The 26,853-nt window shown below is 42.0% G+C and overlaps 4 protein-coding genes across 6 annotated transcripts in view; 3 read left to right on the forward strand and 1 right to left on the reverse strand.

Moving 5' to 3' along the window:
- LOC111954468 (scavenger receptor class A member 5) overlaps positions 1-6,052 on the forward strand; it is a 61,122-nt gene extending 55,070 nt beyond the window's left edge. Inside the window, exon 9 of the mRNA XM_023974241.2 lies at positions 2,926-6,052. Within this exon, the coding sequence (XP_023830009.1) occupies positions 2,926-3,059 (134 nt within the window). The 3' untranslated portion in view covers positions 3,060-6,052. The remainder of the gene's footprint in view (positions 1-2,925) is intronic.
- Positions 6,053-6,666: 614 nt separating this feature from the next.
- LOC111954110 (lymphokine-activated killer T-cell-originated protein kinase homolog) lies at positions 6,667-12,899 on the forward strand. Of its 2 annotated transcripts, none has more exons than XM_023973609.2 (7): positions 6,667-6,777; positions 9,624-9,814; positions 9,902-10,041; positions 10,216-10,385; positions 10,991-11,120; positions 12,113-12,286; positions 12,505-12,899. In XM_023973609.2, exons 2-7 carry the CDS (start codon positions 9,636-9,638, stop codon positions 12,732-12,734), a joined length of 1,023 nt encoding a protein of 340 aa, XP_023829377.1. In that variant the 5' UTR covers positions 6,667-6,777; positions 9,624-9,635; the 3' UTR covers positions 12,735-12,899. The 2 variants fall into 2 exon arrangements, with proteins under 2 accessions (XP_023829377.1, XP_023829376.1); XM_023973608.2 differs by lacking the exon at positions 6,667-6,777 and adding an exon at positions 9,102-9,309.
- Positions 12,900-13,689: 790 nt separating this feature from the next.
- LOC111954109 (N-acetyltransferase ESCO2-like) lies at positions 13,690-18,866 on the reverse strand. 2 transcript variants are annotated; one of them, XM_023973606.2, is made up of 11 exons: positions 18,761-18,866; positions 18,091-18,129; positions 17,092-17,977; positions 16,875-16,962; positions 16,717-16,780; positions 16,405-16,555; positions 16,163-16,294; positions 15,873-15,962; positions 14,957-15,100; positions 14,306-14,490; positions 13,690-14,100 (listed from the first exon to the last, which is right to left on the reverse strand). In XM_023973606.2, exons 2-11 carry the CDS (start codon positions 18,114-18,116, stop codon positions 13,968-13,970), a joined length of 1,899 nt encoding a protein of 632 aa, XP_023829374.2. In that variant the 5' UTR covers positions 18,117-18,129; positions 18,761-18,866; the 3' UTR covers positions 13,690-13,967. The 2 variants fall into 2 exon arrangements, with proteins under 2 accessions (XP_023829374.2, XP_023829375.1); XM_023973607.2 differs by lacking the exon at positions 18,761-18,866 and adding an exon at positions 18,384-18,716.
- Positions 18,867-18,920: 54 nt separating this feature from the next.
- Positions 18,921-26,363, forward strand: LOC111954112 (coiled-coil domain-containing protein 25-like). The gene is given in 10 exon segments (XM_023973610.3): positions 18,921-19,057; positions 22,888-22,935; positions 23,985-24,024; positions 24,291-24,303; positions 24,306-24,423; positions 24,517-24,618; positions 24,788-24,887; positions 24,889-24,990; positions 25,112-25,157; positions 25,282-26,363. Coding segments are annotated over 10 exon segments (624 nt in total). The 5' UTR covers positions 18,921-19,032; the 3' UTR covers positions 25,312-26,363.
- Positions 26,364-26,853: the final 490 nt, after the last annotated feature.

Consider the following 26,853-nt stretch of genomic DNA (forward strand, 5'->3'; position numbering starts at 1 on the left):
CACACACACACACACACACACACACACACACACACACACACACACACACACACACACCTCTGTTAGGTCCAATCAACATATTATGGTGTATTAATATTATTTGTTTCTGGGAATACTAATTCCAAGAGCCATGCTTTAAAATGTATTATAATCCACATTGGCTTTTGAGGGTGTATGTTATTTGAGGACGAATGAAATAATTGTAAATATGTCTTTCATAGACCCCATTTGTGAAGCTACATTTAGTCAAATGTTTCCAGTTTATTTACTCTTGACAAATATCTTTGATGTGATATATCTATAATTAAGTTAGAGACGACATTGTACATCACTGCATGGTCAGTCCAATAAATAATTCTGAAACGAAGTGTTAAGATCTGGGGTAAACCAGTTTAGGAGGCATGTCTTGTTAAAATAAACCCAACAGTGATGCATCAGCCTCTGAAAATCTGTGCTGAATGTACACTATACTATACCGGCCCTGGCCAAGTTTTCTTTTCAAGTTTGCTTCATGTTCATGCTGCACTCAAGATGTTTCAGTTATTCAATGTAATGTAGTTGGTTGTGCTACGACTTGGAGTCGCCACTTTAGCACTTTATGGTGCTAAATGTGGTAGAAAGACCTTTGAGCAGAACTCTGATCATACACACTGTGTTCGCCAACATTCGAAGGGAAAATATTGCTCACACTTAAAGTTCAAAATGTTTCTGTGAACAAACGGATAGAGTAGATAGACAGTAGGCCAGGCCTTCGTGATTGTGGTCCGTCCTCGACAATACCGTTGGTCATAAAGTATATGGAAAACAATATGGTATGATATTTACTTACACATCCTGTTCTTAAACATGAGAGGGACAGGACTCATTTGAACATTAGGGATACTACTTCTTTGGAGCCAAGACACACAACGATAGATAGAATTGCTGAAATTGAGACATTACTACCAAACAACACAAAGAATTCTCATTACAGACTTCTATTTATACGCTATATCAGACCAGCCCTGACGTTAAACAGTTTGATGGTCTAGTCTGCTGGCTCCAACTAGAGCAGGATATATTGATATTATATTGGCCTCTAATGGTCTTTCATCAAGTCTGTCTATGAATCCTCTCACCCGTACACAGCCTCTGATTGGTCTATGGAAGGAGGCCCTCATGCATATCTGTAAACTCTCAGCATAGAGTAAAATAAATGAACGTCTGATTCAGGTTTATAAAAACCATATTGTGCTTTTTGTGCTTGTTATTTTGTCAGCATTCAAATATAACCCTGAAGAAATCGGAATCAAATGTGGAGTAAGACAGACATGCTTATGCTAATGTTACTTTGTGGGAACAGAGACATTCATATGACATATTGCATCTTAAAAACATATATTATGTGGATTGGTTTGATATACTGTATATTAGACCTTGTTGTTATAGATCAAACCAAGTTGGGTTATGTTAGGCATATATTTAAGATCCTATGTCTTTGATTTATGTTAGTGAACTTCTCAAACCTGCTTATTTGGCAAGTAAGGTAATTTAGATCCCAAAAAGAGCACAGTGGTAGAACAATAGACAGAGTGTAAAACCATCCAGCCCTCAAGCACACAAATGCATTCCTATCAGATTTACATACTGATTGATGACATGACCTTTCTTCTCAAAGCGCATGATGAATTCATTGTCCCAAGTCTACCATTGTAACTCCAAACTCATCATGAACAATGGAATTCCTAAGGTGCATTTATACATTGTATATTCATTTTGCACCTCATTCTTCAGACAGCTACACTTTATTAAGCCATCTTGGAGATCTTGACTGGGTCTTGAAATAATTTTAATTTGGATCAAGAAGCAGGCGCTGGGGGGTGGTGTCATGTTTGTTTGTCGGCCTCCCAGCTCTGTCTTCAATGTAATTGATACAACAATAAACCCAGTTTCAGACAGAGGTTCCATGCCAGAGGTCCTCTCTGGTGGTGCTTAGCTACCCTAGCTGATGCCTGTGGACGGGAGAGAGGAGAGGCTTGCTCCAGTCTCCAGAACCTCTGTGTTTGTGGAGACACGGCGTGCTCTCATCCCTCTGCCAGATATCTGCCTCACATTAACGCTTCCAAGAGCTCTCAGAGGAGACTGGTGTGATGAATTACTCAGCAGACTGAGGGGCTAGGAGAGCTAGGAGAGGAGACTAAGTATGGCCAGACCATACTCTGCTATCACAGTCTCTTCACTTCAGATAAAGGCTGTGATTTGAGAGAAAGAATAGAACATCAGAGCCTGATACTTGGCTGCCCCCATGCAACTCTCTTTTTAACATCAGCTGTCAGAGCAGCTTACCGATCACTGTACCTGTACATAGCCAATCTGTAAATAGCACCCCCAACTACCTCACCCCCATATTATTACTTACCCTCTTGCTGTTTTGCACCCCAGTATCTCTACTTGCACATCATCATCTGTACATCCATCACCCCAGTGTTAATGCTAAATTGTAATTATTTCGCCTCTATGGCTTATTTATTGCCTACTTCCCTACTCTTCTACATTTTTGCACACACTGTACATAGATTTTTTCTATTGTGTTATTGACTGTACGTTTGTTTATGTGTAACTCTGTGTTGTTTGATTTTGTCGCACTGCTTTGCTTTATCTTGGCCCGGTCGCAGTTGTAAATGAGAACTTGTTCTCAACTGGCCTACCTGGTTAAATAAAGGTGAAATAAAAAAATATGAAACATTTCTTTGAAAAAATCCTCTAAATCCCTCCTTTATAATCTCAGTTGAAAACCATATGTTTCTGTAAGTACTGGAGTGACCTGCACTGTCAGGTAAATCTTGACTAAAGTGTTTCCGCACTCTCTCTCTCTCTCGCTCTCTCTCGCTCTCTCTCGCTCTCTGTCATTAATATACAAATATATCTCCCTGTCTATTTCTACAGGTACTGGGCTCATCTGGATGGATGATGTGGCCTGTGTTGGGAATGAGGACACCATCCACCAGTGCAAGTTCTCAGGCTGGGGTAAGACAAACTGTGGGCACGTGGAGGATGCGGGGGTGACATGCAACACCTAACACCCACCATTTTAACTCCCACTCAGTTCAGAGTTCAGTTTTAAACTGCAGAGTTAAATTGCAGATGACAGGCAGCATGAGGTAGAGCAGAGGGGCTGCGTTCTGACGCCCTACACCCACTCACTGCTGTGGGCAACTGATTTGACTTCAGACCCCTTTAGGGCCTCTTGGCCGACTTTGTCCACGTAAAGTATATTTAACAATAGCTGAACTAGATTCAGTGCCTATAAAGGACCAACTTAAAAATGGTCAGTCACAAATGTTTGTCCAATTGTTGGCAGATGACGCGATTACAAAGAAAATAAAGGGAACTAATGCCATTTGAAATAGATGTATGGCTTGGCCCCAGTAGAGCCAAGCGTTGGTTTTTATCATCATGACTTAGAGTCTCTCTCTCTCGTTCATTCTTCTCCCTTCAACTGGCTAATTTTGATTATGTTAGAGCGCAGCCAAAGATGCCTCTTTCTTCATCGACAATTGCAGGGGCGGTTTGGAGACTAACACTTGGTTTATGTATGGAAACCAGGACTAAAGTAAGACAAATTACAGCCCTAGATGGCTTTTTATATTTTGGGAACATTTTTATGAAATGGTAAAACATGCACAACGACTTGAGGTTTATCACAGGAAAAGAAACAGGGAAATATAGATTATTGTGTGAAATAAGCGAAACCAACCGCTGACGTAATACACTTTCAAATGTAAATCAAGTGTTGCCATGAGCATGATATCTTTCATCATAGATTTCTGTAGATGAGCCTAGACAAATATTGCTTTGGGATATGCAAAGATATGTGCTGAGGTCCTGAGGACTAGGTTTGATACACTCTGAGCCACATGAATCTGGACTATCTCTCAGTATTTCATTTGGAGCATTRAAGCAGCACCCCTTTAGACATGGTCCTCACTTTCATCCACTGAGGTTCATACTCAGACAAGTGCTATTGAGGTGTTATAGAGTGCTATAGAGCAGTGGAGGTTGGTGGGAGGAGCTATAGGAGGACGGGCTCATTGGAATGGTTGGAATGGAATAAATGGAGCGGCATCGAAGACATCAAACATATGGAAACCAAATGTTTTACTCCATTCCTTTATACCATTCCAGCCATTACAACAAGCCCATAGATCCTCCCACCAGCCTCCAGTGCTATAGAGTTTTCTGGTTCGAATACCTGAGCTGACAACGTGAAACAGCTGTAGATGTGCCCTTGAGCAAGGCACTTGACCATTTGCTCCAGGGGAGCCATACTACTATTGCTGATCCTGTAAAACAACACATTTCACTGCACCTATCTGGTGTATGTGACAACTGTCAAAGATAACACCTTACCCTCTTTGTATATTTTCACTCAGATTGGGAAAGGTCCTTAAACAGAAAATAAACTATACCAAATATTTTCTATTGGAATTCTTCAGAATTATTTTCATAGAAAGAAATTATTCTTGTTTTGTAGAAATACATATTCCTACAGTATGTGATCATTACTATTATAATCCACTCTCAAATATTCAACTAGAGTGCAGTTAGTCTGTGAACATAAGAGGTAATTTTTGCATGGATCTTCAACTGTTCTGTAAATTCATCACTGTCATGCAATGCCTTTTCAAGTACAAGGGAGCAGCCTGCACACAATTTTGATTTGTATAACTGGGACCACAAACCCAGGTTCCCACTTTAGGAACATTCTATCAAATACCAGGATGCTATAATTGCTACAGTATGTGAAGTCGAGATTGGTTGATTTATTATACCATGGTACCCCTGTAAGTCTAACCACCACTTTTATTGGACAAGATTTAATAAGTACGTTTGAGGAGTGTAAATATCTGTTTATCGATTGTGCTGGTCATAACACCCAGTCCACATGAAAAAATACTTCAGTTTACTATAGAATACTACAGCACTTACTATAAAATTCTGTAGTAAACTGTAATACCGTATAATACTATACTACACACTGCAACATCCCTCGATCGTGTGTGGTAGTACTTACTAGAGAATGTTGGAATATACCGTAGAATACTATAGTAAATACTACAGTATTATCCGCAACAAAAACACTGTAGTAATTACTACAGTAATGTCCGCCAAAACACTACAGTCGGCAAAAACACAACACTTTTTTAAACTATATTAAATACTACAATATTTAATTAGCATATACCCTGCCCATTCCCCTCGGCTGTCACTAGTTACCACAGCCGCATAGTCTTAAGCCCCTCCTATTTCTACAATTTATCTTCCTAAAATGTGATTTTAAACCTAACCGTAACTTTAACCATAACCTTAAACACACTGCTAACCTTATACCTAACCTTAAATTTAGATGAAGAAGCAACAAAAAAAATCCCATACATTTTTTACGTTATAGCCAATTTTGACTTTGTGGGTATGGTAACTAATTGGAAAACATTCCCCTCCCCCATATTCCAATTTGTGCCACCCATAAGTGAGAAACCTACATGCCAAGTATAGACCATATATTGTGTTACCTACAGATTATAGAAAAGAACAAAAGTGCTGAATTATCTGTTTAGACCCCAGTCCTAACTACATGCAGGTTATTGAAAATGTGATCTTTATAGTACTTGTCCAGTAGATTTCCTCAAGGACAAAGCCTCMACGTATGTCAAAGATAATAAAACAAAAACACAATAGAAAATACTACAGTAATCTCTTAAAAAGCACTACATTAAAAACTGTAGTATATACTACAGTTTTATTTTACTACAGTATTTATACTATAGTTAATGGTAAATATACAGTATACTACAGTGAATATTACAGTAAAGTCTTCAAAACACTACAGTGAATACTATAGTATTTATAGTATAGTATTTTTTTCATGTAATATGAAATGTTTAAATAAATACAGTGAGTATGTGACAATAATATTTGATATGTTCATTAGATAATACTTATAACTTGATATTTCTTGCTGATAAAAAAAAGAAATCATGTACTGTTGAAAGAATAAAATGGTATTAATTTGTTTATGTGGACATTTATTTGTATTAAAATGAGGTTAGAGGCAATTCAGTATGAAGCTAAGTAATCCTATCCCATACTATAGCTACAGTAGGGTTTCCCAAACTCGATCCTCGGGAGCTCAAGGGTTTTTGCCCTAACACTACACAGCTGATTCAAATTATCAACGCTTGATGATTAGTTGATTATTTGAATCAACTGTATAGTCCAACGGCAAAAGCCAAAACATGCACTCCTTGGGGTCCAGAAGACCATGTTTAGGAAACCCTGCAGTAGCTACATCAAGAAAACAGGTGAAGATGGAGAGAGGAAGTTGGGTATGGCATCTCTGGATTGACAACTGAGAAACAATTACCTTAAAAGTGGTTCCACATGGAGGACGGATATAGAAATGACTGCTGGAGAATCACCTGATCACCTCAGCATATGGTGAGCCTAGGGCAGGGGAAGGAAACAGTGTTTCTGGAGTGCTGCAGGTACTGCAGGATTTTGTTCCAACTAGGCACCACACCTGATCAACTGAGCTAATTGATCAGTTCAGTGACTGCCTAAATTTAACACACCTGGTCTTCCAGGTCGTTACATAAAAAACATGAAGTCCCTGCGGCACTCCAGGACTAGGGTTGTCCACCCCTGGCCTAGCGAGAACAAAGACCCTGGATCACGAGTGAGGGGAAAATGCGTTTAATCGACATGTTTGAACTTTTATTGGAGGATCTTTTATAGCAGGTAATAGCACATATTTCATTTTATCATGTCAAATGTTTGGGTCTTTGGTACACCCAGGTTCATAGACTGATTGTGGAAGTCTTTAGCATCTGGTACTGTATCAATCTATTTTCTACCCTCGGTTTTATGACAAACAACACCAAGTTGTTTATTTGAGGTATGACATGAGGACAATATTTGTTAAGAGATATTTCAGTGGAATTCACAGATGGACAAAGGAACCATTGGACTCTTATTCTCTATAGTACCCACAAGGCCTCTCTGGCATCAACATCCATGACTGTCACATTGAGTCAGCTCTGTATGAGGATTTGAAATAACAATCAGTGAATCTATTTACAGTGATTTTGTGCAAGGGGTAGTGGGCTCAATAACTATCTCTTCAGTTCATTTATGGAAAGAAACCACATTGTTCAGAGCAGGCTCACATCACATAACTCAGAAAGGGCAGTTCAAGCAGTGCTGATTGCTGGATGTGTAACTTAAAAAAAAATGAGTATGTTCCAAGGCTGCACTTTGAACTGCTACCCCAGAGCCCTCCAGAACTCCCCCATATTCCCATGAGTATTCTGGACAGGATCATCTCTATAAGAAAGATTTGACAGCCGCTGTTTGCTATTGTAAACTAGCAAGAGTTATCGGTGGCCTTTGGCCTGGATTTCCTGAACCGTCTTCCATCCTGGGTCTGAATGTTCAGATGAAGCTGCTGTTGGAACACACACATTCTGTCGACATGTCCATATACAGAATTGATTAACATATGTACACTGGATATGATCCAAATTAATGTAAAGTTAAACAATAAGCAAGAAATTGTCAAAATGCAGTTGATTATTCAAGTAAAACCATGGACAAATAAACCATGTATACAGAACAACATTTGACATTGAAAACATGCATGAAGTGATTAAATTGTGGATTTCCCCAATTCCAACCAATTTGAGCAGAGCTGAGGACAGCTCTTTCTTCCCCTCCAGAGCCCACACTGAGGTTTGACCAAGGAACACATGTCTATAAAAACAACCAAAACATGTAGCAACAATGCACTGTCTTCATATTAAACTATGTTTCTACAATATAGTGCTGAAGGAAAGAGGGGAAACAACTAGGGTATYGAAATCCTTCCCACCAGTGATTAAACAGCATGCAGTACCACCTGGAAGGGCAGTATGGCTGGGACATGGTCTGCCCATTGCTATGGTGATGTCTGTATGTATGCACATGTGGAGAAATTGGGTAAGACACGTGTGCCTCAACTGTGCTTGGGATCATTTCAGACACGCATGCAGGCTGCAGCAGACATCTGCTCAAATGTGGCTGGTTAAATAACAAATTAAACAGGGGATTTGTCCCTTGATCTGCAGAAAATATGGAAATCTGTTCTGCCACTAGAGTCCAGGGTTCGGGCCCCAAACATGAAAATGTAAGATAAATAAACCTTTTTTTTTTTACTTACGTAAACAGTCTGAGAGAGTGCAGAACATTTGCATACCCAAAGCTGTCTTTTCTCCCCTTAGAACACACACCATATCAGTCAAGAAAAAGAGACACATGCAATGAACATAATTGTTGTTTATTTTTTGTTTATAAGAGAGATAAACAACACAGGTTTGACAAGTTGGCTCCGCATGAATCTCACATTTCAGTGCACTACAGTAGGCCTTCATTGATTTGGAATCTGGTGTATTATCGTACCACAGGACCATCCTCCTTGCTCAGCACACCACTGGTGGTCACATCTACCTATTTATAACCTGTGGTCATGACATGCACTATAAGTTTGTAAGATGTTTAATGTAGGCTAAAGCACTTTGGTGCATCTACATATGCCCACAGTCCACACCATAGACTGTGAAGGTCCACACAAACAACATACCTCTCTATTTAGCTCCTAAGCCTGCCCTCTGCTGGTGTAATACATGTATTTTACTTGAATATATATATATWTTTTTGTTATCAAACCGGAAGCTACATGACATTATATTATACACCAAACAGTGTGTCCATGCCACTGACCTGTATTTCAGATAGTTGGTGGGCTCAATCTGAGCAGTGGAGGCTGCTGAGGGGAGGACGGCTCATAATAATGGCTGGAACGGAGGAAATGGGATGGCAAGATACCATTCCACTTATTACACTCCAGTCGCTCTGGATAAGAGCGTCTGCTAAATGACTTAAATGTAAATGTAAATTACACTCCAGCCATTGCCACGTGCCTGTTCTCCCAAATTAAGGTGCCACCAACCTCCTGTGGCTCAATCACTGTATATATCTATGGGCTACATATTCAGAGGGGGTGGGTTATAAATGCGGAACACATTTCGGTTGAATACATTCAATTGTGCAACTGACTAGGTATCCACTTTCCCTTTTCATTACATATTTTAAAAACGCTTTTTAATTTGACAGACGTGCCGTTTGTCCTTCTAGCGCGCCTGTACTTGACCCACGTAAACAATTTTTGAACGAAGACTGGGCGCGTTTTCTGCAGGTTTTGGGATGAAGACATAGCTAGCTGCAAGACAGAAATTGGTAAGAAATAATMATCTGTGAATTTATCCCATTATGCTGTAGCTACATAAAACGATCATAATCGCACGTTTGAGTAAATTAGCATGATCGCTAACTTTGGGTCCCTGCGATAACGTTAGATCACTGACGGTTGTTGAAGTTAGCCTAGCCCAATATGTAACTTACTGTTAAGGCATTACCGTCGATGAATGGGGAAAAAGTTTGCCTAGATCAGTGGCCTAGCCCTAGATAACACGTTAGCTACCCAGTCAGCTGTGCTAGCATTGAACGATTATTTTACATCTGTCACATCTCTTTTACATCTCTATTCACAGATCTAGAAAATAATGGATTCCACTATTGCCAGTGATGTGAATGGATTCAAAACGCCCTGCAAACCAGACAGGGTGAAGAGCCTTCTCTCTGGTAGCACTGCCAGTCCTAGAACTCCCATAACCATCCCTGCCTCCCCTTTCATGAAGAAACTGGGATGTGGAACTGGGGTGAATGTGTATCTTATGAACAGGTTTGTTTTGTTTAGCTTCTTCAATGTCACCCATGGTTTTGGTGTGTCACGAGTCATGACCATGTTCCCATGTGCTCGTTTTTTTAGAGTTGGTAAACTGAACCTGTCTCCATGGGCTGTCAAAAAGATCAACAACAAATGTGCCTCAAAGCAGGTGGGTGTCTACCAGAGACGACTCTGTGACGAGGCAAATATCCTGAAAGGTCTGCAGCACCCAAACATTGTTGGTAAGAATGAATTATATATATATATATTTTTTTTTTACAGTGTAATGACCTTCTATACTCTACATGAAAAGAGCTACTGTACTTGTACATATTATAAAGATTGTGTTGAACAAATCCCAGTCCATGCAATATTTGGTTCTTGATATCCGTATTAACAGCCATATGATTTGACAGGATTCCGTGCCTTCACCACTGCCAATGATGGCTCTAAGTGCCTGGCCATGGAGTATGGTGGGGAGAAGTCCCTGAATGACCTGATAGAGTGGAGAAGAGAGAAGGGCCTGAAGGCTTATCCAGCCGCCACCATTGAGAAAGTGGCCTTGCATGTGGCGCGTGGCCTACAGGTAACCTCATACTCATCTTTTGAACCCAGTTTACACCTGGTCTAGGTCCGGAAGGGGTGGGTAATTGAAAGTGCTTGTAAACAGAAAGCTGTAATACCAGGAGTACTGTAAACTGTATAKGTTTTGATGTGATTATCCAGATAGGCTAATTGATATGGATGGGCTTTATTCATTTCTCATGCTTTGGGGCAGTCGGTCATGTAAGCAAATGTAATTGAAGATTGTTTTTATACATTTTCCCCAACTCAATCTTCCTCTGATGTGAATACAGACATGTGGTGAAGGGTCTTTGAGTTTCTCCTTTATTGGTTATTACAAAAACAATTTCAGGTTCACGATTTCAAATGTTCTGTAATCCCCTGAGGGGGTGTTTTTTTAAGTGTCAYTGCTGAGTGTAGATTCATTGCCTAGCTATGACCAAATAAACTTTAAAAGCCACCATGAAAATCCCCTTAAATATCAATTATGTTCCTGTTTTCTTTCCCTCTCATTGTTCCCAGATGCTTCATGTTATTCCATCTTTTAATGTGAGTCAAACACATGACTGTACAATTGTTATAGGAAGGAAACACTGAAATGTATATATTTTTTCCCACTTTCTCCAGTACCTTCACAACGAGAAGAAGCTATTACATGGCGACATGAAGTCTTGCAATGTTGTCATCAAGGGTGACTTTGAGACTGTCAAAATCTGCGATGTGGGAGTCTCCTTGCAGTTGGATGAGAATATGAAAGGTAGATGTCAGCATCTGAGCTGAATACATGCACTTAAACACTGGGGAAAATAGGCATTACTTGGTATTTTAGTCGTTAGGCCTCGTTTCCCSATGTTGTCAGACAACCTGCCTTTTTCACTGTTAGTGTGAACCTGRGAAATTAGTCTGGTGTAAACACTGATTAGACTTTAACAAAGTGCATTCCTACTAGCCTGGTTTAGGACTCTGGGAGTAATGCCAAACATCTGTTGTTCCTGCAAAGTAGCCTGTAGATGATTTTCACAATGTTGCACGCACTCATGTCATGAGCCTAATGGAACGAATGCCAAGGGCTTTCTCATAAACACAGCCTGGGAATTCATGGTAGTGATGCTGTAGGGAGGGGTATAGAGTAACAAACATGTACAGGTGGTTTGCCAWGTACACCATGCCTGTTTTCATGAGGTCATGGAACCTCTCAATGAAAAAGGCACAATCAATACAAGTTTATGTATTCTTGTATTTCAGAAATAGGCTGTAGGCCTAGGCAAAGGTGAATCGTTCCGGGTGTCAACAAGTGAAATGCAATAAGAGTTTAGTTTACCTCAAACCAAATGCAGAAGAGCTAGAACATTGTTTAATACATATTAATACTTTTATATAGACAAAAATTTGTAATAGTTTCACCCTTTCATGCAGCTTGCTTGTAAATGCTTTGAGCAATGTGTGATTAATTATAGTTAAGAGATGTTAACACTGGCAAGAAAAATGAAAGGGGATCAAAAATGTTTACAATACCTCCATTTCTGTTATTTAGGCTTCAAAGCAAATACATTCCTCTTTATTCTTCAATAGTTTCTTAAACATGTTCCCAACTTTAAGATCTTTAAATTCTATTTTGGGATTTTCTGAGAACCACAAATACTCACAAATAAACCGTTGGTCAAATGTAAGAACGCCCAATATGCCTAAAAACCCTGGCTTCAATCACTGTATAACGTGTTTAAACCTATTCCTGTTTCTGCCTCTCAGTGAGTAACCCCAAAGCAGAGTACGTTGGCACTGAGCCGTGGAAGCCCAAGGAGGCTCTGGAAGAGGGAGGCGTGATCACGGACAAGGCAGACATCTTTGCCTACGGACTGACCCTGTGGGAGATGATGACTCTGGCCATGCCTCACTTGGAGATGGAGAACAGTGAGGAGGAGGGTAAGGAGAGTTCTCATACTCTGGCTGCATTTGAATCTAGAGCTCTTTTTAAAAGGCTATTTCTCTTACGTTAACTTGTTTTAGATAATTATTTCATAAGATCTGAGATTTGTCACTCTTTGACAAATGTTTGTCCCATAAGTTCTGTCAAACAATATCACTTGCTCAATGATTGTTAAAAGTAATTTTACAATGAACTTTTATATTTACCCTTTTAGATGTCTCAATGGACGAGGATGACTTTGAGGATGCCTACTATGAGAAGTTGGGCACCCGACCGGCGCTGGACTCTGAGAGTCTTGGGGGAGCCTACCAGAGAATGGTGGAGCTCTTCTGTCTCTGCACGGAGGAGAATCCACAGAAACGCCCCTCAGCTACCCAAATAGTTCAGGTTCTGGAGTCCAACATGCAGGCGGACAACAAAAACAATGTCATTGTCATAGACTGATCAGTTAGACTAGTCTCATCTCATTCAAACCATACTGTAATGTTGGCTAGTCTTGTTTTCGTATCCAGAAACCTTTCCTGTTTGTCTTGACTTGTATGTATGCAATATCCTGTCCTGTACTCTTTTCAGGTGAAATGTAGTAAATAAAATGTCTGAGTAAATTGATATGAAACAATTTAAGGAAGCCGCTTTTCTAAAGACTACTACTTCAGCATTTTAGTAGTGTCATGTGTAGCCATGTGTTCATGTCAAATTGATGTGGGCATACATTGTGCAGCACAATCTGAAACTGAACGTGTAATGTAAAATAGATGAAGGAATTTTCAGCTGAAACAGGTTGTTAATGATCATGCAATTAAATTAATATGCTTAATGCTCATCTTCATTAAGACTAGCCTGATTGAAATGGTATCTGAACACATGCACAAAGCTTGTCTCTCAAATGTTGTGCACAAATGTGTTAGATCATTTCTCCTTTGAGAATCCATTCACCTGACAGGTGTGGCATACCAAGAAGCTGATTAAACAGCATGAGCATTACACAGGTGCACCTTGTCCTGGGGACAAGGCCACTTTAAAAGGTGCAGTTTTGTTGCAACACATGTCTCAAGTTGAGGGAGYGTGCAATAGGCATGTTGACTGTAGAAAAGTCCACCAGATCTGTTTTCAGAGAATGTCAATTTCGCTACCATAAGTCACCTCCGTTTTAGAGAATTTGACAGTACCGACCGGCCTCACAACCGCAGACCAAATGTAACAACGCCAGCCCAAAATCTTTGAATGTTGTGTTTATATTTTTGCTCAGTAGATATTTAGCTCACAATGCATTTCTGTAAGTAGCAGCAGCACATAACGGTTAGTTCTATTGCTGACAAACTACTCTACCCAAAATGCACCTGTTTCACTAGAAGACTGCAGCATTACATGTATTTTCCAAGAAATTGTGATTCTGAAGTGTGATAAGAGGTAAAGATTTTATTCAAACTATATACAAGATGTAGAAGAGATCAATCACCATCTCTTCAAAGTAAGTTACTACATATAGTCCAGTTTATCATTCTCTATGAAATGGGCTTTAAAATGTGTGATACGAATGATGGATGCATGTCCATTTAAAAGGGGTTAAAATTAATGAAATGTTAATGACGGTAGTGTGATAATGTAAATGTATATTTTCTTAAGTTTAACACGTACTCATTAAAGGACCAAAATATGTCAAATGTCATTTCAGCCTTAACCAATGAAATTGTAGACCATAAACGCAGGCGTCTCGCAGTACTTTGTGGCGAACAGTTTGCCGTCTGGGGTAGGGTCAGAGAAAGCAATTTCCTCCTTGGTCAGGTGGCCCCCATACATAAAGGAGTTTCTGAAATGACAGAAATACATTCATTAAAATGGCATATGACCTTTCCTGGTTAAATCAGGAATAACTCAATTTATACATCACTGAAACTAATGCACCCTCAAACCAGTAGCTATCCACATTTTCCATTGTTGTGCAGACCACATCCCTTATATTAACATCCATTTATCTCAAGTTAGCACTACCCAACCTGTAATAATTCTCTTACCGGACGGTGTCGAGCATCCTTGTGGCGATGCCCTTCCTACGGGCCAGGCTGAACACCCAGATACGGCTGACCCCACAGATGGCCTTCTCTGGGGTGGTAGAGCAGCACCAGACCCTGTGGTGCTCCATGAAATCCTCCTTGGTCATGTCCTTAGTCTGCTCGGGCTGCTCCAGCACTCTGAAGCCCTGGAAACAAAGGGCAAGATAGCCCAATCATTCATCAGTCACTAAGCTAAATATCCCTGTAAGATAGCAATCCACTCACAAACTACACCTAGTTAGAAAGTGAGAATATCCACTAAGTGTGTTTACAAAGACCTGATTGAATCTCCTCCAGTGCTCCCCTATCTGTCATATGTGCTCTGCAATGAGGCGTCACTGGCCCTCATGAATGCAGAGTTGACAGCAGAAATGACCGTGCACTAAAGCTCACGTCTGATTCTATCTGAGCGTATATTTGTTAATTTCTTGATAAATCAAACTTCATCTTTCGCAAGCACGCGACCGGAAAGTAACATTATCACAGGCCTTTACGTCACCATAGTCGGGTAAAATACTCCTGATCCATTACTGAAAAACCTACCATGTTTGGAGCGTGACACATTTGAACACAGCGCAAAAGTTTAGCAGCACAGGAGAAAATAGTTTTTACCTGTCGTATGTGCTCTGCAATGAGGCAGCCGACGACCATCCTGTCACTGTTCACAAACAGATAGGTTTTAGCCTGGCTGGGGCAGCTGAGGGACACTTGTTGGAAGCCCAACTCGTTGTCAGCAAGTTGCCTCACATCTTCTGCCTGACAAACATTAAGCATGAACAATTCTAATTCTTCAATGTTTGAGGTTGTGCCCTCCACCAACTGCTGTTTTCAGCTCTCACCTCAGGTTATAGATATGACAGAACAGTCCAGCGCTTCTTGAACCGATTCTGTGTTTTTGATGTGTGTTTGGGGTTGTTGTCCGGCTGGAAGACCCACAACCTTCAAAAGAGACAGTTTTTGGACGCTGGATTGAACATTGCAATCCAAAACACCTTGATAATCTGCTGACCAGAGGCAGCTAAGCAACCCCACAGCATTACCTAAACCTTCCCCATGTTTGACTGGAAGGATGGTGATCTTTTCTTTGAATGCTTCATTTCGCCGTTGGTAAACATAGGAACACCACTGCTGACCGAGGCACAAGAAAGCCTTATTGAACTTCTCAAAAACCCACCTAAACAAGCCTAAATCCTGGGGAAATGTTCTGTGGACCAATTAAACACAATTAGAGCTCTTTGGCAATAAAGATCAGCGTTTACTGACGACCAAATGAAGCATTCAATGAAAATAACATCCCCCCTACAATCAAACAAAGGGGAGGTTTGATAATGCTGTGGGGTTGCTTTGCTGCCTCTGTTACTGGGGGCCATGAATGTGCGCAAGGAGTTTTGTAGACCAATGTTCAACCCAGTGTCCAAAAACTGTCTCTGTTGAAGGTTGTGGGTCTTCCATTTTAGAAGGGAATTATTTAAGAAAAGTGCAAGGGTGTAAATATATTTGTCCGGATTCGTAACTATATATACAGTACCTTTCTGACAGCGTATTTTGGATCATCTGGTAGAACCAGAATGATTTTTCCATCCCAGAAATCTGCTACCACCCTCTCTTTCTTCCAGCCCTGGGGACGAGAAGGAAACATTGATTAAGCAGCCGTCGGAAATCAAGAGAGAGTGGTCAGTTACATTTTCGCCCCACTAAACCATGGCAGTGGATTTGGCTAAGCTTTTGTGGAAAAAATAATGAGCCACTCTAAAAGCAACATCCTTAAGGCAACTTGTACACATCAGTGTGTGGGAGGAAACGCCTGGGCATACGCACCACAAATTTAATACTGTCCAGAAAACGCTTATGGAACTGTGTGTGCTGGAAGTTGTCTTCCAGGATGTCTGCACTGTAGATCATGCCACAGGACCCACACGTRGTGGCACCAAACTGCTTCTGGCCTGCATCCTGAGGTAAACACAGAGCATTAGCAGAGCTCACAGATGGCAGGGAGAGAGAGGTAACAGTCATCATCAACATTTCCATCCATTCATCTGTCCATCAAAGRATTTACTTACAATGATGAGTTGATCATCAGCCTCAGCCTGTTTATTCATATCTCTCTTCTTCCTGGCTCTCCTCTCTTTAGCAGCAGAGGGAATGGGGTGACCAAGGGACGAGGGGGTGCTGCAATTCATTGGAGAGGCCTGAGCTGCCTTCCACTGGGGCCTACAGGGTGAAAGGAAACATTATGATAAATGCATATACACTCCTGTATACAGTGTGTGGAGTTACTACTATTTGACCATGTGCGAGACTGTAAATAATTTCATCCCTGGAGGGCAGTAAACCATTTTAGCTGAAAATAAACAGAAGTGGTTTTTGCCTACCTCTTTGATGCAGAGCCAAAGATTGTACACACAGCTGAGGATTCTACAGAATCGGCTAAGGAGTCTAAAGGGGAGAGAGAAATCATAAATAAAAAATACATTTGATTTGAAGTGAAAACATATGAATGATAATTGACCAATGACAAAAAAAAAACTACCTTTGACTGGACTGCTGATACAGGTTAATGGGCTAATATCACTGAGATCAAACACTGCATGAGAGCCTGCATCCGTGATAAAATCCTCCTACAAACAGTGAAAGAACAATATAATAAAATGTAGTATGTATACACTATGCTTTGCTAATTATTTCCCCACAGGTTTAACAGACATTGAGATTCAGGCTAAACACGATTCCAGTGATATACAGCTCACCTGAGTGTTTATTTCTGGGGACCCTGAACATGTGGGAGACAAAGATAAGTTTAACACAATCCTGACATCCTTGGTCATGCCATATTTCTCTGCTATAGCTCTGGGTGACAGGGCCTCGGGTGACTCTGGACTCTTTGGCAAATCCTGGACACTGGGTGGAGACTGCGGCTCTTCCTGCAGTTTCTTCACTACAACAGCACATTGCTTTGGAGATGGGGCTTTTTGKTTTTTTTCTTGTTTTCCCTCTGATGCAAGAACCAGAGCATTTGTTTTCTCAAAACTCAAAGCTGGCTTGGTAGATTTCGGGGCAGACTTTTTGTACATGGAGGCTGGCTTTTTTCCTGTGCTAAAAAAGGCAGCCCCAACGAAGATCTTAGGCTTGAGCTTAGACTTTAAACCTCCGAAGGTCAAGGKGATGCCTTTTTTCGGCTCCACTTGCTTTGTGCTGGTGGGTGCTTTAGGCTTTGAGGAATTGATCAGGCTTGATTTGAAGTTGCCATTTCCCTTTAWGCTAGTCATCATTCTGTGTACAGCGGCCACTTTCTTGACCTTGTTACTGTTAATCATCCTCTTTTTCTCAGCATCCGTCAGTATTCCATACGGATCCACAGTGGTCAGCCTTGGCAGTGATTTGGTCTCATTCAGCATCTTCCTCTCCAGGGGTGTCAGGTACAAAGGTTTGCGTTTACCATAGAAGGACCCTGTAACCACAGCAGGCTGGAATGGAGAGGCTCTCTTCCGAGCAATCTTTAGGGGAGATGGAGCTGGTGATCTCTGAGGGGATGGGCAGTTCTCCTTCTCCTGGTGTCTGGCTGACATCTTCTTTAGTGGAGACTTTCTTTTCAGGGTAGATCCTCCATCCGTGACAGGCCTTTCGGCTGGGAGACTAAAAATGTTGTAGTAGAATAATACGGATGTTAGTCAATGTTATATGCATGATTGATTGATTAGTAAATGATTTAACASATATGACGGACTAATACACATCTTGTAACTCACCTGTGCTTCCTTGTACTAGGCATCATGTTTCTAACTTCACTGGAAGAATAAATAGCATCAGTGTATTAACCATGCGTAATCAGTTACCATAACAACAATAATACATTATAATTGAAATGCAAACATAATGTCATTTAAACATTGAATAGTTATTGTTAAATATCTTGACGCTAAATATTTGTGACGACAGCAGTCTCTGCCAGCCAGGGTTCAGTGGCTGAGTGAATAATATTTGGCGGGATCATCATGGGTTGCCATAAATACCCCGCTACAACACTGTCTGGCAGACATACCTAACGTGAAGTAATCAAACTTGTCAGCAACTTTTCACTAAAAGGTTACTAAACTAATTTTAGCTAGAAGTTGCTAGATACTCGTTGTTGTGCCTGACAGGATTCTTATAAGTTAGCTAATTTAGMTTACAGAGTTGAAGTGCACACAGGGGTGTATTCATTATGCCTGTTTTGCAACAGAAACCGTTTACGTTTTGCTACGACGGTAGGTCCCTCGCAGTTTCGCTGTTTGCAGTTCCGATTGATTCTTAAACGGTTACAAAACGTAATGAATAYACCCTAACAGTAGCTGACTTGCAAAATCAAAACGTCATGCCATCTAAATACTTTTGCTAACTGACTTTAATCAAATACATTTTTTATTCACAAACACATACCAAGCAGACGTTATCCTCAACGTAACAAAGTTAGAAAGTTGTGGAACTGTGGCTTGCTTGCCACAACCAGCGTTCTGTTTCCCCGCGGTTCTTTTACAGACTGTTTTGAATAGCGCGCGCCACTTTGCAAAACAGTTACCCAACATCACTTAAGCGGAAACAGCGACGACTTCCGTGTCAACTTTCAGCACAGTTATCACGAACTTTGTGATTATCTCGTTATGGTGCACATGTATTTTCAGGTTTGAAAAAGTTGCTTCGATTCATGCAGGATGGTGTTTTACTTCACGAGTGCAGGTGAGTAGCTGATCTTGTCTTTTAGCTGGCTAGCTCGCACATAGTTAGTTAACGTTAGGTAGTTAGCAGTTGAACTAACTAGAGAATCTTCTTGAATCATTTTGTTAACTAGCAACGTTTGATGTCTTGTGAGAGAGCTTTCATGTCACATAATCTCCCTACAGTTTTCAGCCATTAACGTTAGTTTCGCCCACGACTGGCTCATGTGAACTACAATCCCGACGCTGTTTTAACGTTTAGAAACGTCAATAATCATAGTTTGCAATATGGCTTTTGAAACATATGTCCCTTTAATCAGCGAGAAAGACTCCTTCAAATTAAAAAAGACACACTTACTGTAGCAGTTATGCACAGATCCATGTTTGGCTGGCACAATCCCATCTTCCAGCTGCTCCCCAGAGCACATTTTCCCATCACCCCAGGGTTGACATTCTAGAGCAGACCGATAAGGTTCGTGGGGACCAGGAGACCCTAAGACGGTTCATGCCGCCTCCTCAGGCCCCGGATCCAAGGCAGACGGACCGTTGCCACCCACCTGCACCTGAACGACGGTGGGGTCCATCTCCTGCCCCATCTCTTCATGCTAAGGGTTGACAGCGGGGAGGGGCACATCGTGAGGTGAAGCAACAGCCTGTTTTTCCCACGGGTCTACCCTGGTTTTTGCAGAGGTACTGGGTAATTTATCCCTCACCGGGTTCCTATTCCTCCAAGCGGGTCACGACATAAGGTCTCCCAGGGCTTTGGACCCTTGCTCCATGGCCTTGTTGGCTTGGCTGAGCTTATGGCTTGTCTTTGTAACAGGTGTGATGGTGTCCACCGTCACCAACATAGGGACGTACCTGGGGGACCCATGCGCTCGGGGTGCCAGAGGAGAGGTGGGCCCTGGCAGGTCACCTGACACACCCTTCCTCGGCCGCTTCTCCYGGTCTCCTTCTCTGGGACGTCTAGCATCTCTACGCGCAGCGCACGTACCTGGCATCCTAAATGTGGCAGCAGATATGCTCTCGAAGGAGGGCCTGCGACCTTGGGACTGGAGCCTACATCCCCAGGTGGTGCAGCACCTGTGGGACAAATTCGGGAGGGCGCAGGTGGACCTGTTTGCCTCCTTGGACAMTGCACACTGCCACCTGTGGTACTCCATGTCGGAGCCACCAGGGCCTCGGCTTGGATGCTCTGGCTCATGATTGGCCAGGGCTGGAGCTTACGCATTCCCCCCTTTTCCCCTGATCCAGGCTGTGCTGGACAGAACCAGGATGGCAGAGCATCGTCTGCTGCTGGTGGCCCCATACTGGCCCAGACAACCCTGGTTCAGCCTTCTCCTGTCCCTGTTGTCTGGGACACCKTGGCAACTTCTCTTGAGACCGGACCTGCTGTCTCAGGTCGGGGGAACTCTGGCATCCGAGGCCGCACCGCCTCAGTCTGTGGGCTTGGCCACTGAACGGCATCAATGGTGCATGTTAGGACTACAGGAGGGTGTAATGAACACCATGCAGAGCGCAAGGGCGCCGGTTTCAACCGCGACATACCAGTTGCTCTGGCGGTTGTTCTGCTCTTGGTGTACTGGTATTGAGGTTGTGCCCGAGTCATGCGGGGTGCAGTATGTCCTCCAATACCTGTAGTCTTGCTTCGATGAGGGCTTGGCAGCCTCTACACTGAGAGGGTTTTTGGCCGCTATATCTGCCTGCCATGTGGAGTGGATGGAGAAGCCATAGGGGCGCCATCCCTTGATCTCCAGGTTTATGAAAGGGGTTCGTCCCGTGCGTTCAGCTAGGACCCRCTCAATGGCGAGCTGGTATCTGGATGTGGTATTGGCAGGTTTGACAAAGCCGCCTTTCGAACAGTTGGAGTCTGCCTCCCTGAAACACCTCTCTATGAAGGTGGTTTTCTTGGTAGCGATTACTTCCATGAAGAGGGTGGGTGAGCTCCATGCTCTTTCAGTAAGTTTTGAGTGCTACCGAATGGACCCTGGGAGAAAGTTGTATATCGCTCCGCCCAAACCCTTCATTCCTCCCGAAGGTTCTGTCAGACAGGCATGTGAACATCCCTTTTTGTCCTGTCTGCTTACGACCCTGTGAGGGCACTGGCTGCCTATGGGGAGCGGACACGGTCAGTGAGAACAACAGACCAGCTCTTTGTTTCACTGGATCATGGACACTATTACGACAGCATACCGCCTGGCTGGCAGGCCACTGCTGGGATCTGTGGTGGCCCATTCAACATGAGATGTGGCTGCGTCCTGGGCTCTACTGAGAGGAGTGCCCCCCGCTGATATCTGTGCTGCGGCCAGCTGGGCTTCCTCTTGCACCTTTGCTAGGTACTATCGGGTAAATGTGGCACCTCCCTCTGCGGTTGGTTCAGCGGTCCTGGGCGTTGCCTCCCCTTCCGGGTACTGTGCCGGGACCCCCCTTCCACATTGACGGCCCCAGCGTCTCGGTCCCGCGCTGGGACTTTGACGCTGGCTGGCCAGGTCCCTCTAGCACCGACTAATCTGGTACGGGTATACCAACATATTGGAGTGATCCAATATAGTGAAACAACTGTAACCAAACGTAATCACAGTTATGTGAGCTATATGGATCACTCCAATCCTCCACGATGCTAGAGGTGCCTTAAAATAAAAATKATGTCGAGAACATGTGTCACTGCCATGGGGTCTATATATAGGGGCGGACCCCAGCCGTGACACAGGTGTACACGGGAGTAAATCTGTAAATCTTCACCTCGGATGTATCCCTCTGCCGTAGAGTGATATCAATATATTGGAGTGATCCATATAGCTCACATAACCGTAGTTACATACGTAACCTTCGGTGTACCTAAAAACCAATGAGGAGATGGGAGAGACCGGACTTGCAGCGTGTTGAGTGTCACAAATAGAACAAATTTATATTTTATCGCTTGCCCACGCAGATACTTGCTGACGCCCGTGAGCAATGTGGGTGCAATGATTGAATAACATGTATGTGTACATTTATTTTGCAATGCTCGTACATGAGCGGTGTGGTCAGCATGTTATGCTTCGCGGAGCAGAGCTGTTGTCAAGGAAGTGAGTTTGTGTTTATACAGGACTTCCCACCTACCATCAACCAATCATGTCAATGGGGAGCTATACTGAGCCCACAGCATTGTTAAAACAGTTTTGGGAGGCGGTGGGCACACAGGACATTGGTACAGAGCTCAATTTGGCCTCTGCGTGCCTCTGGGGCTCTGCAATTGCGTCACACCCTCCTTACGGAGTCTCCGACCACATTTTAATGATCAAGCATAAATTGGCTCTTATGCTTACGCACAGGTTTTCTGAGCACGCTAGATAGCTAATTAGCACATGTGGTCGCTGCTTGTCTGTTTACTGTAAACAAGCGCTGTAACATGGAGATATGATCGTGTGGGAAAACTAACACTATCAAGGTGTGTATCAATTTAACCTTTTGTTTTTTCAAAATAATTTCTCACTGATATGAAAGATAAGTGCCTTATGCTTCCAAAACCATACCCCAAGTGACGTGTGTTAATGGTAAGATTGAGCGTTGGGGCTCTTAACAACACTCCCCTATACAGAAGACTCCTTCGTCCAATGACTCTTGTGTGTAATGGTCATGAGCAAGGGCTCGTGTTGGATTAGCTAGCTAGGCATTAATGATGAATAATCATTATGTGGAGGATGGCAGATTGTTGTCCTATTCTGAGAATGGACTGTTCTGTTATCCACACCCTACTTTGTAGCTAGTAGTGTTTGAGCCAAATTATCCTATTATTTGTTTAATTAGCCCCAAAGCCTTGTTGATATAGCAAATTCGAGATATTAACCTTTGCTTGTTATTTTATTTTAGTTGTTACTCCTCCCTACACTATCTACATGGGGAAAGACAAATATGAAAGTAAGTAGTTGATGATTTGAAGTGTTTTTCTAGTAACAAACCAAGATTGTTTTAGCAGCATTGCGAGGTAGCAAAGTGACTACCTAGCCAGCAGATCCAACACATTTTGCTCACAGCTGCACTAGGGTCGGACAGGCTTCCTGTGTAGAATAAGACACAGAGGAGCCGGAGCGAGACATGGCTGGGAAAACGTACCTCCATCCAGGGATGAGAAATGYGTTGGCCCATTATCCCCCCAAAATTGTCCCATTATCTCAACTGTTACACCAGGAAGTTGAATGACTGCTAGTTTTCAAGTAAACTGCCGTTTTCGACCTTGAAGTAGCCATAGCACCCATTATGGAATGGCACGTTGCGTTGAACAATAAAGGAGCTGATTGGCTGGCACTGCAATTCCAAAATGGTTGAGTGGCTTCTGCTACCTAGCACGGGGACAAAAAGGGCAGTTTCATGGAAAACTAGCAGTGGCTTAATCTCAGTGYAACAGTTGGGATAATGGGACAATTCGGAGTACAACACATTTCTCATTCCTGGATTGAGGTACTTTTTCCGAGCAAAATTTCACKCTGGCTCTGCGGTGTCTTAAGGCTTCCGCATGGTTCGGGTTGGCGAACGTAACGAGTGTGATTGCGTACTCCCTTAATAGACCTTAGCCAAAACAGTACTATTTTCAAGCGATCTTCAGATGCCGTAGCCAGTATACACTTCCTCAAAATAGTCAGAATTATTGTAAGTTAACAAATCTGCAGTGTTTCTCAAGCGAATGTGCATGAAAACAAATATCGTTGAATGACAAACACTTCATTGAAGAATCCCAGATGTTGACTAGTGACCGAGGAAGGGGCGTAGACTTCGGCTCAGAACTTTGTCTTGCCTCAAGAAAGAATTTGTGAACGAACAGCCCAAAAAAACCTTCCGACCTGTTTTGGATGGGAAGCATGCAGACTACTTTACTTTACACAGGAGACATGTCCGACCCTAGTTCAGCTGTAATGAAGCGGGTCGGATCTGACTACCCAGCTTACTATCTGCTGCTTTCTCACTATTAGATGAAGATCTCATCAAATATGGATGGCCTGAAGACATTTGGTGATAAACTCATATCTATTTCTTCTTGTAACTCAAACCATGAGATACATTATTGGGATTTGACCATTTGATGAGTCTGACCGTTGGTGGTATGTATACACTACTCTATGTAGTGTTGAAAAATATCCACCAGGTGGCCCTAGAGCTAGACTAATAGTACAGTAGTCCTATATCAGCTAATAGTGCTGTGGTAATATGCATGTCATTGATTATTTTAGTATGGAGGTGTTATGGCTGTTATAATAGTAATTGTATTATTTCCACAGGTTTCATGTGGATGAACTGAACTCTCTTCTGCCCATGTGTACCTTAGAATGCCTAAGGGACTGACAATTGAGGATATTCCCAAGGAAGTCTTGATTGACTGTGTACAGCTTGTGAAAAACAACAGCATCCAAGGTAATACATTGAGTGGCCTGGTGAGTTTGATTAGAATAATATAATAGTAATGTATAAACCTCTCCAGGAAACTTTGATATCCTTTTAACTCAGGATGTAAAATGAACAACATCAATGTTGTCTACACACCATGGGCCAGCCTAAAGAAAACAGGGGATATGGATGTAGGCCAAATAGGTTTCCATCGGCACAAGGAGAACAGTGATTTCTCTCTAATGGCAAAATGTATCTGTGTAACTTTCGGATCTATTAGGCTATTTTTATAGGTCTCAGCTTTCATTGTTAATATGTTTTTAGTTTCTATTGGTGTTCTATTTTAGTAATATTTATGAAATGATCATTTAGACTATGTCTACTGTTTTGTAGATGAAGATTGTGGCAGTAGAGAAGAAGATTAATGAGATTGTGAACAGGTTGGAGAAAACAAAGGACGAGCGATACCCTGATCTGGCAGCAGAGAAAGAGTCGAGACACGGAAGAGAGAAACGAGAAGAAGGCCCAGATACAAGATCTGAAAAAGCAAGATAAAGATGACATAAAAAAGAAAAGAGAGCTGGATGAGCTCAAGTAAGTTCTCTTATCTCTGTCCAACCCTAGCTACATCATCTCTTTTCGTCTGTCATCCCAAAACACTGTGAATAGTCACTTATGTAAATGATAAACTCACGCAGTAATTGTCCATTAATAGGAGTTATTCTTCGCTGATGACGAGTGACAATATGACAACAAATGAGGTGAGTTGATTAACAATCTAAACGGATGTATAGTCTGCTYTTTTCAGAAATAGACTGGCCTATTAATTGGTTATATGACAGTGTGTTGTAATATGACCATTATGTATAATTGTATCTTTTTCAGGATGGAAATGATTCGGATGACTTCATGTAAAAGGACACTATCGGACATCGGACATACTCCACCACCTGCAAGTTAACATTGTTGGGTTGGGCCCTCACTGTTATACCGGACAGTGCTTTGACATTGTATATAGATCGATAAACTTGCTACTGTATTTTTGGAACAGTACTCGTGCCAATTTTGCAAAATTTCAGGACTCTGAACAGCCTGGTTTCCCGACGCTTCTTGAATTTCAAAGGATAACATTCCAACAGCGTTGATCTCTTGCACTGTACATCCTCTGCTTGACTGACAAGAGGGTAACAAAACCCCTGATTCCTCACACAACTGCTGCCAACGATTTAGTCTTGGGACGGCTATTCCTTACAGGCTCTATGATCCAGTTCAGTATTGTTGCATGTTGACCTAATGATTTGAATTAATATATGATCTCTTGACCAGTATGTCTATGGGTGAAATTAAATTAGTATGTACATTTTTTATTATAATTTATCTGGCTGATTGATGCTGCAGACCTTGTCCTGGCCAGAGGCTGGAGCATGTGAATTGTGTCCTCGTGAATCCATGCATAAGGTTTGTCTTGGATGTTGCTTTGAAATAATTGAAAGATTGCTGACATTGTAAATAAAAATTAYCTTGTTTATCAGTGCAAAGTTACATTTTAAACAAAAACTGAACTGCCCATAAGGTATGTTAATTGCCCAGTTCATTATTGAGACAATATGTTGACATAGCTTTGCTAATGAAGTGGGATGTGTAATGAATGGTTCGAGCTGCTTGAAAGCTGAGAGAATGGGTTCCACCAGCTTTCTCTTTCCTGGGTGATCAGAGCTGGGATTGAATTGCCACATGCTGGTTTTTCAGTATAAAGCGTGACATCTCTATTTCTCAATGCTGTGTGTGGATGCAGCTGTGGGGGACCTCTGGTCCACATCAAAACAGACTGAAACGCATGGAGCAGGTTGAGGCACGAGGAGTGTCCGAATTCATTATTCTGGATGACTTGTGTTTCATTTGACATCTGCGTAAACAATTTCACTCCAAACAACCTCTAAAAGCAGAATAAAAGCCCTTTGTTTCAATCTGCATGTAATTTGCTTGCCACTACATGAATAAGACTGGGTTATTCTCAGTGACAGGATGTCATATGTAACTATAGGCGCCGGTCTGTGTTTATCAACCAACTGTTGACTATGCTTATGTCACATGCCAGTATTATTTCAAGGACTGGAACATGGTGTACAAATGTCATATGTTTTCCATGAAGGTTGTTTCATGGATGAGGTATTTAGATATTTTTCAAGTTATCAACTGTTGATAAGGCATGCTGTTGAAGTTATAGGTGACCTGACAGCTGGTTGTGTGTTTAAAAAAGGATCTTATCACAACAAGCATACGTGGGGCATCTCATGTTTTAGTTCTGATTAGAAGTAGCCTACATTGTATCGTTCCTGGAGAAACTGACCTACTGTAATGTGTTAGAAGACCCTAGGTAACACTTACAGTACATTACCACATGGGATCCTGTATGATTGATGAGTGATTATGGTTTGGTTGGTTAATAATGGCATT

Source organism: Salvelinus sp. IW2-2015, linkage group LG28, assembly GCF_002910315.2.
Source record: "Salvelinus sp. IW2-2015 linkage group LG28, ASM291031v2, whole genome shotgun sequence".
Lineage (NCBI taxonomy): Eukaryota > Metazoa > Chordata > Actinopteri > Salmoniformes > Salmonidae > Salvelinus > Salvelinus sp. IW2-2015.

Excerpts from the sequence above, each read along its gene's own strand:
- LOC111954110 (XM_023973609.2), top strand. The coding sequence starts at position 9,636 with ATGGATTCCACTATTGCCAGTGATGTGAATGGATTCAAAACGCCCTGC. Across the intron at positions 9,815-9,901 it reads AATGTGTATCTTATGAACAG|AGTTGGTAAACTGAACCTGT; the intron begins GTTTGTTTTGTT and ends TCGTTTTTTTAG. Across the intron at positions 12,287-12,504 it reads GGAGAACAGTGAGGAGGAGG|ATGTCTCAATGGACGAGGAT; the intron begins GTAAGGAGAGTT and ends TTACCCTTTTAG.